Here is a 16,960-nt window from a genome sequence, read left to right as displayed (position 1 = left end):
ATTGGCTTGTTTGTAGGCCAGGAGTTAACGGTGCGCCGGGATGCGGATAGTATAGAAAACTGGAGGCTGCAATTACTACAGATCGATAACACAGCATTCATTCTAGCTACGGTATAAGTTTTATGCTTCACGACCGCGATATGAGTCCACGACTGGCTTACAGCAAGTTATAAAGTAAGATTCTTGCAGTTGTGGAAAAGAGATGCCGCACTACGCTGTCTAGTGCTGTTTCATTTCTTTAACTGCAACTATATAGCTTCGTGATGTTGTGATACGAAGTCAGGAAGGTGTAAATAGAGTAATTTAAACTACTTGTACATGTATAGATATAAATTTGAAAACAAATTGCAGAGCCTACCTATCTAGTTATACATTTATGCTGTATGTATTAAGTATAATTCCGCTCTTTGTTCTAAGTTTCTACGTGACCCATTTCATGCTACAAATAACACTAAAGACAATGAAGCTCAAAATTGTATTTAAGTCGTCTGTGACGAACACAAGTTTTGATTTAAACTTAACTCACGTTGATTAGGATTTGAAGCACGTAAGCATAATATAGTATTAAAGTATTATACATTGCAACAAATGGGCTGTTATCTATAAAATGATTATTGCTTTTTAATTGATAAATGACCTAAGACAACGTATTATTTAAGGAAAACCTAACCTCCCTCAAATCGTTGTAAAGATTAATAAACTATGGAAGTTTTCGTTTTAAGAATATATTTTATCAATTTATAATAAGTTAAGACTCGGTAATTACATAAGCCATTAGATAAACTTTTTAGATTAACACTTAGTTTAATCGTTAATATGAAAAACTATAAAAAAACGATGTAACACATTAACAAATCCACGTCACTTAACCATACAGATAGACAAGATTATAATTTGTATTTCTAGGACTTAATCAAATCAACAAAACGTACTTCTTTTGTTTTTAATTTTCCATATTTTTTCTCATGTAGATGGTTTTTCGGTCGTAAGGTATAAACAGCAATAGGTTATACCCATGCCGATGTCGGCTGCATTTATCTTGGCGTTTCATAACTCGCCCGATCCAATGCGATGGAATCCGGCCCTGTCGTCTATCGAACAACAGCGTCGACTGTTAGGCCAACGTTTTGAGTTAATTTTCTTCTCTCATGAAGTCTTAAGTATTTGCTTCGTTCGCTATATCGTCATATTTGTCGAAGGAATTGTGAGCGGACTTTAATTAAACTAAGGAATGCCTTAGAGCTCTCCGAGTATAACATATATATATATGTACGTCTAGGCTACATTTTCAGAACGGAAAGACTCGTGTGACGCAGGGAACTAAACTTATTTATCTCTATGATATTTTTATAACGAGATATCACGTTAATTTCTAAAATATCTGGTTTTTAGTAAGAGCGTACGTCATGGACTCTCTTTTTAATCAACTTCAAAAAGGACTAGGTTCTCAATTCGTCTGTTTGCCATTTTATTTTTGTCAGAACTTCAGAGTTTCGGTTTGCTTGAACGGATTTCTTCAATGCATTTTTTTTATTTAACCTGCAATAACTGTCATTTCGCCCCAGTAGTACTTAGTTTTGTAAAAATAACATTATTACAATAGAATATTTAATAATGTTTTAGAAGTCAGTAAGATTTTTTGTCTCCAAATTTTATTACTGTAATGAAAATAAGATCTCATTTCATTTATCTAATGAAACAAATGCTTAACAAGAAGCTTTTAAAACGACTTGATATAAAAGTCGTTTGTTGACAAAACAATGGATAATGTCACTTAAATAAATGGGAGAACTAAGTGCCTTGTTTTCTTTATCTAGTTAAGTATTTATTTATTTGTGGACTTGCTTATTCATATTAATTTCTTTTTTAAAAATAAACTTTTTTGTACGATGTAAATTTAAAGACTTGGTCTATAATATGTTGTGAAACACTGCCTCGTGATCAAAGCTTAACAACCAAAATTAAAACTATTTTTCGTTATAAAAATATACTTTATGGATACCATTTGCATTTTGAATACCTATGGGATTAAATTTCGTTACACTTCATGAGCAACATTACTCTAAAATTATTTAATCGGTTTTCCAAATGAGTTTTAAATTAATTCGAATAACGAGGTATTGTTTCCAAATACAGACTTTGATTCGATTAATTTTTTATTTCAGTTTATACATTAGCTTCCCGAGACAATCTCTAATTATATCACAGCACTATCATAGCAAAACTTTGCAATAACCATATACTTATCTGTTCCTACGTAAATTTTAATATAACCTTTGACATACAATGCCTTCGGAAACCAAACAAAAGGGAGAACGAGCAGTAATATATGCAGATATGTTGTCGACCTTTGTAATTAGGTGGGTGTAGTGCATTTTAAAACGCCTGCAAGCTTGCTCAGAACTTCTACCAAGGTCTCTTAAAGAATACTACTGCTGATGTGGAAGAGAGACAACGCTCTATAACATGTAGTGCTATCTTGCTTCCACAACTACAACAGTCTAATTTTAGAGGGCCCTCGGTAGAGATTGGCTGATTTTAATAGTGTGCTTTACGTAAGACTTCAAACGAAAAAGAAAAATGTTTGTTGTGCATATTTGAATATTGAGGGTCTTAAAAAGGTTTTTATGAAAATCTTGATTTATTTTCTTGGTTGTAGATTTTTAATTATAATAAGTGTTTGCTATGTAAATAAACTTCTGATTTTAATGAGATACGGTAGGGCGATGATTTAAACAAATCATGGATATTGATGGATAGGTGGGTTTTTTAATTAAGGAATCAGTTTTGAGGTCAAATATTTAAACAGACTAGCAATTATGAAACGAATAAACTTTGCTGTGAGTATTTTTATATTCTTAGAGGTAATTATTGACAAAGATTAGAATAAATTATTTAAACTTTTGAAAATAAGCGACATTTAACTCAAATCTGAATGTGTTAATGGTAAGCATAAGTACGAGAAACATAATTATTTCAAAGAAATTGATGGCTTAAGTGTTTCTTGGTACGTAGAGAAATTTCGCATTTTATGAATTGAAATATTTATTGCACACAATATTTTCATGTTTACTTTTAATTTGTACTTGGTAACTTTTTTTAAACAAATCTACCTATAAGCCTCGTTAAATAATGATGTTGGTATGTTTGCGCTGACCATTTATTATCTATAAATTGTCGTAATATACTCCCTTAAAAATATTTGTAAACATTAAAGCTAAGTCGCATTATTCGTTCATTCGCAAAAGAAAGACTTGTATTTCTATAACATTCACACAAAATTGTTAAAACAAAACAACAAGTAGTACCTACCTAGATCGAGGCCTGTCTAATACTGAACTTTTTATCAATAAGACAAATGTTCGAAGCTACAGTCACTACCTACACATTTACGATTACGTATTTCTAATTAACACGCATCTTACGTAAACACGTAATGCTGTAGGTTCTAATAAAAGCTTCAACTTTCGCGAAGTTTCAATACGAATGCGTAACGGTGTGAATTAACGCATTCACTACTTCGATTCATTCAATAGCAACGAGATATGTACTTTTGTCAATTTCCAATGCCTAAAAAAACAAAATTAAAAAAAGTAAAATAAAATGAGTGGCGTAACTTGCAGTTTTTAAACACAAATCATTCTAAATTCAAAATTTGAATCTATTTTGTTTCATAATAACGGTAAAAGACTGGTATTTAACGGTCTGCTAATTTTTCGTTTCCATTTTTGGTTCTATTATGTTTTTTTTTCATTTTAATTTTAATTTCAAAGTAAATGAATTGCTAACTTTAGTATCCTTTCCATTTTATATTGGTTTCAACTTATGTGTCTGTGAAGATAAACTAAGATTGTAAATAATAAACAACTTATTCGTTGTTTTCCTTTAAAACTGTTTGTGTGTTAACTATTAAGAAATCACAAGATAATACGCGCAAGACCCTGTATCTACCTATTTAAAATCAACAGTAAACAACCTTCACAAGAATTCATCAAGTTTCGCGTAATCACCGCACGTTAATTCCAACCTGATGTGATTTTCGACTCAATCCGTTTCCCGACCGCAGTCACTTTAATATCCTACGTAATCACTGGAATAGAAATAACAGGTTCTATTCGAATACACAACACTAGCCGTTTTAAAATCAAAATATTTCATAGGAAGGAAGGAAATCTATATTCGGTACCCAGATTATTAATATGTGAAAATAAGTTTGTCCGCCTATTATACTTTTAAGCTAAACCGCTTAGCCAATTTTGTATAGAAATAGATTTACTAGAAAGTAAATTTCGCGTGTATCGGCTAAAGCGGCAACAAAAGCGTTACCTATATTTTTGGAGCTGTTGTATAACAAAACTTGATAAAATCCTGCTTTGCTTAGCTTTGCAATTTCCCCGAAAGCATAACAGATAAACAGAAGAGACTACGAGTTAAAGATAGTGAAGCAATTAGAAAAACTTTTTGTTTGAAATGCGAATATCTATCAACGAAACTTCCTTGAGAATTATTATGTAAGAAGTATGCTCTAGGTATATAAATAAGTTACGTTAATTCTAGGAAGATAAACAGTACGAGTAGTCAATGGGTTTTTAATATGGGCACATATTTATACGATAATGATCAATCGCTTCACTCAATTTCGGGTAAATGTTACAAAGTATTAATTAATGTATGAGGTGTTTTATTATGTCTATTTGTTGTTATGCGATGGTTTAATGTTTTTGGTACTGTGAGTAGTTGAGGATAACTTATTGTACAGAAATGATAGGTATTTTAAATTACGTCTGGGTATTTATAAGGTTGAAAAACTATCGAGATTATTTTTTAATGTTGCTAGATAAGATTTCTAATTACCTGCTTCAACATAATCGCTTCTAAAAGGTTTTGTAATTTTCATACATTTTGATCTAAATTACATGACTACAAGATTAAATCTTTCTTGCTGTAATAAAGGCGTTAGCCTTATGTCGTGTTTGTTAAGTTACCATTTTAATCAGTTTTTGTGCAAGAAAATTGATATTGGAAGTTGAGCTCCTTATATCTCTATTCTTAAAGATTTTATGATCATGCATCTTTTTTCTCTAAGGTTTACTGTATCAGAAATAAATTGAATTATTTTTTTGCTATTGACTTGAGATTTGATGCCCTCAATAGTTTTAGCATAAGTATTTTCTGTAGGATTCAAAGTTAAGAAAACATCTCTTATAATAGAGAATAGGACTATCTCCTATCTAGTCTTTAGGCCTAACAGGCTATGTCGGCTTCCCCGTTTGATTACACAAACCAGGTCGGGTAAAGTGTACGTATGTCGGGAAGGCAATTTCCTACTAATTATCTGGCTGATGAAAACGTGGTGCCACGTGACAAACTCAATTCATTACGAACTACGTTTCGGTGCCTGATTGGATATAGAATTCTTTAGTGGGTACTCCCAAAGGATTATTTCATTTGTTTGAATTTGAAAGGGTAATGTTTGCGTGAGGTGCAGATCTTACTTCTATTTTTTTTATAGTAACGGTTTTCTCCTAGGTGTTTGGTGTTTCTACTTTACATGTGTTGTTTTCAACACCCGCCCTTGTAATAATTTTTATGGGACTTAGAGTTCTAATTTCGTTTTTTTTTCAAGGGAAATACTCTTTCTCCGAGGTATGAGAGGTATCTTTTACCGGCTTAACCAGCGGAGTACTTCACTCTTTCCTTGTACCTAAGACCACGAGAACGCGATGCAAAGTACCGCGATCCTAGGCATAGTGTACTGATCTAAGTGAACCTAAACTAACAGATGACTACGTGAAGTAGTATATATTTTACAGCGATAAATATATTCTCTTTATTTTCACAAGTAACTACATACATATGTATGTAGTCATTACTGCTGTGTAACAAATATTTATTACAATTTTTATATCTAAACAGGCAATAAAACACTTTCACTATTATTATAAGGAGACTAGAAAGGGTACGAGAAAATTTATTTGATATGCAATCGACGTTCCGCGAAAACACATTCTGCATAAGAAAATCACTTTCTCCACGTTTCCCATACCAATATACGGCGATGGGATCTGAAATTCGTAACTACACACGTACTTTGAATCTATGGGTACTGAATCACTATCACGTAGGTACTTTTATTTTCTTCGAACATTCTAGGTTTTGTTTGAACGATATTTTTAGCATTTAGCTAATACTGATATACTAACGAATGTATGTTCTAGTGATTTTCTCTAATGTAAGAGACTTTTTCCTAGTTTTATTAACTGTCTTAAGGTGATCACTGACAATCAGCGCCGAGTTATAGTCCGCGCCATAGCATGGCACAATGCAAAGTGGTCACCTACTTGTCGCAGTTTACCTTTATAATATATTTATATATTAAAATGTTATTTATAACTTTGTTTGCATAAGTCTTTGTGACAAATAAATATTTTTTCTTTCTTTCTTTCTTACTTAACAATATTAGCAAGATTTCGATACGTGTTTAGTTTGAAACTGAAATGTTTTTGAAAATATAGTATACTTTTTTAAAGTGTTTGTACACGATTTGTTAACATCTTTTAATTTTTTGGATATTAAAGATGTGTCATTGAGTTAGTGACAGTAAGTCAAGCAAGAAGCCAAACGTTAGATATATTTCTAAATATAATTAACGATGTAAGTGTTAATTTTCATAATGAGTATTTAAACTACACCCGCTAATAAAATACGTAGGAGCTGATAATGTTTCACACCGCCTGTGTTTTATAGTCCACAAAATATTTTAGTATCGCTCTAAACAAAGATAAATTGTTTGTGGAATTTAATTAAACGGCTACATTTAGTGAAGAAAGTGTTCGGTTTTCAGAAGCTTTGACTTTGATAGCGGGTTGTTGAACTATTTTTTTGTTAAATTCTATGATATTTTTCTAGCTTGTGATATTCTGTAAACTTTAAAAGTATTTTTTTGTAGTGTTTTATGTTTTAGTTGCTTATGTTATTGTTTCAGACTGGTAAAAATAAACATTAAGACTATCTATAGAAACCCAGGGCAGACATTTAAATCTATGAATTATAGTGTTAAAAGCACTAAATTAGCCGTCAGCATCTAAAAAGTATTACCAAATATAGTTTTCCATTCATAAACATAATTTTATTCAAAAACTTTCCAACATTTATCTTCTGTTGTATGACGTCATACGGTCATACCTACTTGTCTATACATATGTGTATAACACCAGTTAGGTCAGTTTTTCACGTCTAGTCGTGAGCGACGCGAAATACCACAAGATGTAGTCACCAGTGATTGAGCTTAAACGGATACTTGCGCAAGGTCGTTAGAAATCGCTATGAAGTCGATGCAGGCCCATCTTATATTGTTAGACTGTGTCATATCTGTGTATTGGTTGTGATATATTATGTGTTAAGTGTGGCAGCGGTAGAGCATGAACTTTATCGAAAAAGTATGAGTGGCGAAACGTAAAGGATCGCCGACAGGGCTGCTTTTGATATGTTGGTTAGGCCTACGAAAGATGCCATATGGATGTGGAGCAAGAAAAATGAAACGACCAAATTTTGTCGCCGGTACATACCCGGCCTATAGAGAAATCTTCACCTGGTAACCGAAACTATGAGACATGTTTCACAACACTAAATATAAAAGTTTGAAAAACCAAAAAGTACGCGTTTACGTCACAATCCTTATTATGACGCTTCAGTATGAATACTTTTTCGAAAATCTTCGTGCTATTGACTCTATAAGACTATATTCTTCCAAAATATACTTGATTAAAAATATGTGATATGAATGTAGTCTACCAATCTCGGGTGATAGTTAAAAGAAATATTTTCATATTTATATCGTATTTTACAGTGAAAGTTTACCGATCAGTTATTAAAGCCACTCTTACTAGAACAACATTAGTTCTAAACGTAGAGTTTTTTTTTTTTTTTTACTCCCGCACTAAGGAATTTAATCCTTGTATCGCGGGGTGTTTCACAAACATACAATTCACATGCACAATGACACCCAGACTCAGAACAAGCATTAGTGGATCACACAAATACTTGTCTTACGCGGGGATCGAACCCGCGACACGATGCGCAAAGTGGATTTGGCGTGATGACCTCAACCACTCGGCTATCCGTGCAGTCAAATTCGATTATCCACGACTCTCGTTCTAAAGATTGCGTAGATGTATTACGCAATTTTGCAAAGCCGTGTAGGTAGTCTCAAATAACAATTACACGCCTTAATAGAACCTACCAAGACCTAAGTACTGTAAAGCTTACACACATGATTAATCGTTCATACACACCATGTATTAAAGTCCGAATATTAATTGCCTGTTTGCATACCTTACTTACGTATAACCGTGTAATCTTAATATAATTAATACTATGTACCCTCAACTTCATACCAGGAGTACCATATTATGGTTTTTGTCACCTCTATTCCAAAGCAATAAAGTTGTTTTTTCAGTGAACTTGGTACGTTCAAAATGCGGTTGGATGTATCTAGTTTGTAAGGTATCTTGAACAAATATAGTACATCGTTAGTTTAGTTTAATTACGCGTTTTGGGAGATAATGTAGTAATATGTTAAGCCACGATATAGAGACGATTTTAAGTGTAAGGGGTCTGATATTGAGGATGGTTTTTTCTTGGGGTTATGAAGGGAAATTAGGTTTTTTTAAACTAGTTATCATATTTATAATTAGATTAAGAGAGACCGGATTCTCTTTTATACACAATAGTACCTACATACTTTATCGATTCTGTATTGCATTGAGAAACAGAAGTGGAAGACAATAACTAATTTAAGTACGTTTCCTGTTAATTAACACAAGAAATAACCAAATAATTGAGATACATTAAAACCAAAAATCAAACAATGAAAACATATACATGGTGTTCATTAAAACGTTGAAACAATTTAACGAAGTTTTATAACTCCCAAGAGGTAAACCAAGGGCCCGATTTAATTAAATACACAGTCGAATCGCCCTGTAAAGTTATCCGAAGTATTGGCCGAAGTTATGTTAGCAAAAATTTAAACAATAAAACGGTTTACTCACCATTTGGACACGTGAAGAGGTTGCCCTGTGGAAAAACAAAAGAAAATTAGTGTTTATAAAGAAAAAGAAATGAGTGATGAGTCTTTTGTTTTTATCGTTCTTTGATCTTGTACACAATGGTTTTGGATAATTGGTTATTGAGCCGATGAGTCGGCTGCGTTAAGTTTGCCAGCTGACCTTTACTTCTTTCCTCTGTTACGGGACTCGTACAAGTATTAATATCTTTGTGTAATAGGCTAAAGAAGAATATTAGTCTATAAATTATTCTAGGGATAAGCTCACTTCTTTTATATTTGTTGAATTTAGGTAATTCTTACATCAAAGTTATTATACTGTTTCAATATATTTTATCTGTCGAGAACGAAACTTGTAATTCTGCATGAAAAATTATAAAATAGAGGCTTCAGTCAATTGATCGATTTTATAAGGATACGCTTTTTTTATTAGACTACCGTTCCGCTCTTGGTCGTGTATTCAAGTTTTTCTTTGAAAACTAAGTCCAAGCATCAAACGACAAAACACCATTAATTATTCAGATTGTATAAATTCCTTTCATTTCGACTTATCACAAAAACAAGGTTGATTAAGTTTTAAAACTTTTGTCCTCTTCTCAAAGCGACCGGCTGTTGCCTAATTGCTTTTTATTTGTTGCTCTTTTTAGATTAAGTAATTTATTAGACGCGAATAGATTACCGTAATCTGTGAATGGTCTAAGAGGCGCTGCAATGCTTTCTAATGTACGGTAGTACCTACAATCACCTGTAATTCGGGAAGCGTGTCCTTCGAATAGAACTTGAGCTGTATATCTAAGGCTCCACCGCCAGGCCGTCCGTCTACGATCATGGTTATCTCAGGAAAAGCGATAACTAAATAGTTTAAACGTTCACAAGAGTATTCCATATCGATATTATAACCTACCTATACAGGTTCAGTACGGTCATAAATTGAATAGGTAACCTTTATTACGCAAATATTTTTTCTTTAGATTATTTTGTGCTAAACTACTTGCTCAACAACTCGCAATTGACAGGTTTTATAACAATAAGTACACAGGATCCGTGTTTATCTGGGTAACTTCGTTGCGTGCTTGTTTCTTGATATATGGGCCAGTATGCGAGTAAAGCCTTTATAGTGAAGTAAACTTTGTGTGGGTTCGGCATCATATTACCAAGCCCATATTTGAGAATCTCGTTACACCGTACACCGCCCGTCAATTTACCTTGTATGTGACATTACGACAATGGATCTGTGTTATAGTCGAAACTGTTACGTTGGACGGTAAATAAATTTTAATAGGAAAGTGCGTTATTGCAGAAATATGCGATCGTATATGGTTTGACCACGCCTGTGTAATGTCAAAAGCAATACCGTAATAACAATTCTAAGTTGCGAATAATACATTGTAATAAATTGTTATATCCGCTGAAATATCACTTTAGTTCTTTGTTACAATCTTTTCGATATAATGACTACATTTTACGAACTCCTTTGTGTCAAAGACAATACTACAGCTCTTTATAATTTACATTGTTCATACGAATACCGATCGTCAATTATTAATTTACATTATCATTTCAGATTCTCGTCTGTCATTGATTTAAAAAGTATTATCATGGAAATGACCGGTTAATTAAAAATGTATTCGATTTATAATTAAAAGGATAATACGCAACTTATTGCCTTCGGAAACGCTTCACTTGCTGAATAGCGGCCATTATACTGTTTACAAAAAGAATGATTTAAATTTTCTGACCGCGTACGATTCGAGTCTGAACTGTGGTTGTACAGTTTTCAATTCGAAAATTGATACAGCGAGTCGGTCACGACAGAATGAAATATTTCGAGTGGCTTGCCAAACAGGGGAAAGTGAGCCCGCGAGGACACTTGCTACCCGTGACCGAGCAGAATGATTATAAACAAACCGAGCTTCATAGGCTAAAACAATTGAAACGAGAATTTTATTTTTATTATTTGTTGTTACATAAGACGGCGTGAGAGTGACAGCCATCGATTATAGAAAGTAATTAATGCAATAGACATCGACTCAGTGATTTATAATAGAACCGTTTTCGTCGTTCTCGCGAATGACAGCAATCACACTTTGTTCGTGACGTGGGCTAGGGAAAGAGAATAGACGGATTTATGACTCGCAGTTTCAATTCACAGAATACCGCTGATTCGATTCTGCGGTTTGTCACAACGTTGCATTTGTACAGTAATATTGTCAACTGTATTCTTGCTGAATTGTTTTTTTTTTAACTTTCACACAACGCCATCTAGATTCAAACTAAGCAAAGCTTGTATTATGAGTACAACACAAGTGATAAATACTGTATACTTGTTCTAAATACATAGATATTATAGATAAATTACGACTAGATACAAAAAAATTATTGTACCCATCACACAAACATTTGTCCTGGGTGGGAATCGAACCCACGACATTTGGTATAGCAGTCAGGTTCACTTACCACTAGACCAACAGGCCAATAAATTTCTACTCAGCGTTCCGTTCGAATCCTATAGCATTAGGTATGTATAGTCAGCTTTTACCAAATCAAATATATGCCGAAAGCGTTAACTAGCAATGTTTGCTGTCATATATTCATCAATTTGAACCAACACGACACTCGGTACATGAAAGTTAAATTCCGATGTTTTATAGTTTTTGGGTGTAGTCAACCTGTATTCGATGGCATAAAACATGGCGAGAGATCTCCACGGTTATACAACTCGTTAACAGTTACGAGACATTACAAACTTATTGGAAATTAAAAATTCACGCATTAATTACCTTGTTCTAGCTTATAAAGTATAATTGGGTGCTTAATTTCTGTATCAAATTCGACAACTCTTGAAACAAGTATTTAATCGATAAAAATGTTTGGAAAATCTTTATGTAATCATTAAGTTGTGAATAATCGTTTAATTCTTTTTAATTTGACGTTTAACGGCATTGACATATTATGGAAACTAATTAGACCAATCAGGGTTGCCACAGCGATAATGATGCAATTATTTGCGTGTTTCTAAACAAACGAATTCGTTAATTGCACAATACAGGCATAATGATATCTCGATCGCGGCTATTGATAATGGTATGGTTTTAAACAGATCTACTAATGAACTATTTGATATTCCCAGATAGAACTGATTATGCTAACAGTATCAATTAATAGTGTAACCAAAACACTAGTGTTATAATAATTTATTTTCATGTTCTGCTCATTAATAAGCATCGTTTGTTTGCCCCATGTCAAAACGACGAATTAAAAAAAAGCTAATCGGACTTCGCTATTCGAATAAGGAATACTTACTTTTAAAAAGAGTTCAGGTTTTAATTCAAGCTTAACAGCTGTTAATTATGTGAAATACCGATTAAAATTAGGTTCTAATAAAAGCTTCATTACTCATGAGCTAATCTCGAAGCGGAGATAGGCGTGTTTCCTATCACGCGTTCTAAACATCTATTTAGCTCTGGATTTTCATAGTCAATTGGGAAACGAAAATGTTGTCTCATAACACAGCATTTAGTATTTAAAACTTTTGTTCGTATTTTGTGTTAAAGTTGACTAATATTATTTATACAGTCGTGGTTGGTAGGTATCTGAATTAAAATTCTGACTATTAACAAAAAAATATTTCAAATTTCAAATTAAGGTCGTCTTTATTTTTCATTAAATTATAAAAAAATAGAGAATATTTAGGTAATAAAAGGCAGCGTATTAAGTTTTTAAAAGTGGAATATAATGCCTGTTTAAATATGGCCATTACATTCCACTTTTAAAAAGTCGAGTGCCAAAACACTTTTTACGGCCAGTGAGCAGTCGGGTAAAAGTTATCGCAATACGTTGCAAAATTGCACTTGCATTGTCTAATAATACACTTACAGTTTGTTTACCATACAATGAGATGTTTCGCTAATATTATGATTGAGAGGCTGAATGTACATCCGCCCGTGCCAAACAATACCATTTTACTCAATGAACAGTTTTTAATTAAAACTATATTGTTTTTTTTTAGGTCACTGCTTGTATCAATTTCAAACGATATATTTATTAGTTCTTAATTGCTTTTATTGATATCCGATTCGATTTTAATGGGATTTATAGTTGAGTGGACTAATCGCCGAGGTTTTAACGTTGCGTAATAAACATTTGTCTTTTGTTAACAAAACTTGGATATTGTTTCTTTCGATCTAATGCAGGTTATGAACTTCATATTTTCACTTCACAGAGAGCTGCTTTTACGATTAGTGGACATAAAATTTTTCATTTTAAATTACGAGCTTCGTAATGTTCTGCGATATATAACAATGTAGTCAGACCAATCCTAGCACTGCTGAGTCTACAATGTGAAATAAACTATTAACAAAGTAATTTAGAGCGAATTCTTTGAGCAGTCTCTAAAATTAAGTAATCTAATTTTTGATGTTTATATTATAAAAACTAATTGTTCAAGTTTTGATATGTCTTACTTCCTAAACAATTATTAATTCTTTAGTAATTAAAATGTATTTTTCATGAATATCTTTGCCTACATTTTTTTCAAATATGTAACAAATAAAATTGTTTGGAGTAAAAAATACCCGATGGGCTAAATAACTAAAAAAATTGAAGAAGAATAAATGGCAGTTTCACAAACCATTTAATTCTATTATCTATTATTCAAAAACCATTCCATATAGGTATTAAGCTACTGGCTAACCGTATAAAAAATCATCATATTTTCATAAAGCAAAACCAATTACAATCACAACTCACCTCATTACTGGCGTGCACCGCAGCCAGTAGGAACACGACGGCACAGAGTGCCGCCGGACACCTTATCAACATCGTAAATCTGCGAACAAAACATTATAACATTAGCTTTTCTAAAACTTTGTAGAGAAAACTTCGACACATACCCCTACAACAATAATTAAAAAGAAACATTACACCAACGTGGAAGCGAGACAACGCCATACACCGCGACGCGCGCCATCTCGCTCTAACAAAGTCAACAAAAATTTTTTCAAGAACTCATAGTAGAGGATCATAGTACGTGCGAGTAAACTTAAATCGTAAACGAAATGGCCAGAACGCTAGTGGCTTTTATAACGTATCAGTATACCAGTGTATGTACTTCAGAATGCTTCGTTTGTATTTGGGAAGCTTTGTGTTGTGTAACCCTGTAATGTACTTTGGTCGGAGAAGAGTTACTAGAGTTAGTAATGAAATTCCTAATTTTATCTATCACATTTTCTGTTTTTGTGCCTTTAAAGTATTGGAAAAACTGCACCCTCTTGCAATCGATAGATACCGCTTAAATGATTGGAAATGACAATTCTTTTCAATAAGTCACGTGACTGATCCGTCATGTCCATAAATTGAATTTGTAATTTTGTTCTAACGTTATCAATTGTAGAAATATCATTAAGAGGGGCTAGAAGTAACAGTAGTCATAGTTACTTAAACATCTATTGTCATTCATATGTCTTTTCATCCCATTGCTGGGTGCTGCTGCTAGCTTTTTTCACATACTATCTTTTCGAGTCTAGTCTCATTAAAATTGGACTAAAAATACTTATAATCCATCAACCTAGCCTTTCTCGCTTACTCTTTGATTCATTATTTTGTCCTACCATCTCTATACTCCATTCCATTTCATCCTACATGCTAACATACGCACATACTACACTAATTACCATAACAATCAATCATATCACCAATTTACATTATGTAAAGATCATAAATGTTAATGACAGGAAACAACAAAAATCCATCCTGCACCCGTTTATATATTAATTGAAATTAACGTTCTCATATTTACACAGAGATTCCGTATTGAACCATCAAAATGAAAAGTGTACAACCGTTTACTTTACGTATGTGTTGTTGATTTTATGTAGATGGATTTCAATGTGTATACTTTATATTCGTAAAATGTTTTTTATTTTAGGTTAGGAATTTAATGTGCGTCATGTGCGTGGACTATTATAGAAAAAATACTTATGGTTTTTGTACTTGCTAGTGAGGTCCATACATGACCTTTAGTGGTATGGTGGATGTAGTAATGTTACGAAAAGTCGCTTTACATGGCTCAGATCAGTGTCTCTTTTTGAAAACCACCCGTTGTCTAGCTACGGGTAGGTGTAAGTATCCTAAGCTATAAATTCCCAAATTATGAAACTTCTACATTATCGCGGTACAATTTTGACGCTTCAATTATCAACATCAGTGAACTAGATCGAAATTTAAAAGCAAAAAGTAGTACAAACATGTTTCAAAAGAAAAATAATGTTAACAAGGCATCAAATATATAAACTTAACGATTCATAAATCAACCTCGTATTATTCTACAAACCAGCTAGCGATTTTTCGTAAGCTTAAATTATGAGAACTTGAAGCAGAACTGCAATTAAAAGATAACATTAAAGCTTGGAGCACAATGAGTCGTTTCGTCACTTTTGAAACAGAGTGCCGCGGTCGCCGCCATGCTGTGTAGCATGCGCGTGAGCAACTTAGTAAGTAGAGCAAGGGCAATAGGCGCTAGACACTCGGATATACAGATTAAAAACTAATCAATTTTGTCATTGAATAGTTCATAAAATCACTAAAGGAAACAAATATGATTGCAAGGTTAGTTAGGCTTCCTATTATGTTTAAATGTTGCTCCATATTTAGATGAATCGTGGGAGTATGTAGCTGTAAGAAACATATAAAAAGACTTGATACTAGAGACAAAGTAACTCGCTAAGCAGCCTTTTTTTTTTTCAGCCATTACTTTCCCACTGCAGGGCAAAGGCCTCTCTTAGATTCGTCCACTCTGTCCGGTCTATTGCTTTTGCCATCCACTGTTTGTGGTACGCATCCAGTTCGTCGCGCCATCTCATTCGAGGCCGTCCTCATCGCCGTTTTATGTTTGATGGGACCCAGAGGAAACAGACTTTGGCCCAGGAGTTATCGGGCAAGCGACAAACAGCCTTAATGACAAAAATGTCAATTAACGTCTTTATTTATAGCAAATTATTAATGTGTAATTCAAAACTTTGATTTAATCCAGACTTTTTAAATAATTTATCGATAAGTAAAATCATAAGCATCGTTAAACATGTAATGACACAATAAACTTGACGTCAAAAAAACTATGGGGTCGATTTCTAAGTTTAATGATTTGCACAGACAGACTATTGCGAATACTAAACAACGTTCATGCCGCGGATGTCTTAATTCACCTGTACTGTTCCCTACTTTCAAGTCCCCCCAATCACAAGTAATACTGACAATAATGCGCATACACGAACATTAACACAACTAGGAGGGAGAGAAATAGAGTTATATTTGAGTAACTATCTGTTAAGCTTTCACTAAATTACCGAACAGATTTTGGCAAAATTTGGTAAGTAGTAGTACCAATATCAGGAAAATGTCTGCATATTTGCTAGTGACGCATTCTTGCCTGCGCTCAGATTAACTAGTTGCAGTTTTGTTAAGACAAAATATCAGAAAAGAAGACCATTTTTTATTGTGACTCAAACGGACCTGCCCCTAGTCAAGTGACATTTCGATCCTCGTTATCATTAAACACGTCGTCTTGATCGTCTTCTACATTCAAATGTATATAGATGACAGGTCAAAGTCACTTGACTCACCGAAACGAAATGTCATTTCCATACAAAGTGCAAAAATTGGCTTTGTAGTAATATTGTCGCTACTTGTTTAGAGGTGATATGTCAGAAACTACTACTCGACACTCTACAATAAGTACCACTCTCGCATTAAGGAACTTAATCCTTTTAGTTTAAGTTTTATAAACAGTCATGACACAGGCACAAATACACCCAGACAAGCATACGTGGATCACACAAATGCTTGTCCTATGCGGGGATGGAACCCGCGACACGTCGCGACATTCGCTCAGTGTGT

The 16,960-nt window shown here is 33.4% G+C and overlaps 1 protein-coding gene across 2 annotated transcripts in view; it reads right to left on the bottom strand.

Moving 5' to 3' along the window:
• LOC113500571 overlaps positions 1-16,960 on the bottom strand; it is an 83,229-nt gene that overhangs the window by 27,246 nt on the left and 39,023 nt on the right. For both annotated transcript variants that reach the window (XM_026881418.1, XM_026881419.1), the window contains exons 2-3: positions 13,817-13,895; positions 9,054-9,078 (exon numbers count right to left, since the gene is read on the bottom strand). In XM_026881418.1, coding sequence (XP_026737219.1) covers positions 9,054-9,078; positions 13,817-13,888 — 97 coding nt within the window. In that variant the 5' untranslated portion in view covers positions 13,889-13,895. The remainder of the gene's footprint in view (positions 1-9,053; positions 9,079-13,816; positions 13,896-16,960) is intronic.

The sequence above is a fragment of the Trichoplusia ni genome, chromosome 14, assembly GCF_003590095.1.
Source record: "Trichoplusia ni isolate ovarian cell line Hi5 chromosome 14, tn1, whole genome shotgun sequence".
Classification (NCBI taxonomy): Eukaryota; Metazoa; Arthropoda; class Insecta; order Lepidoptera; family Noctuidae; genus Trichoplusia; species Trichoplusia ni.
This window is presented reverse-complemented; position numbering and strand designations above follow the sequence as displayed.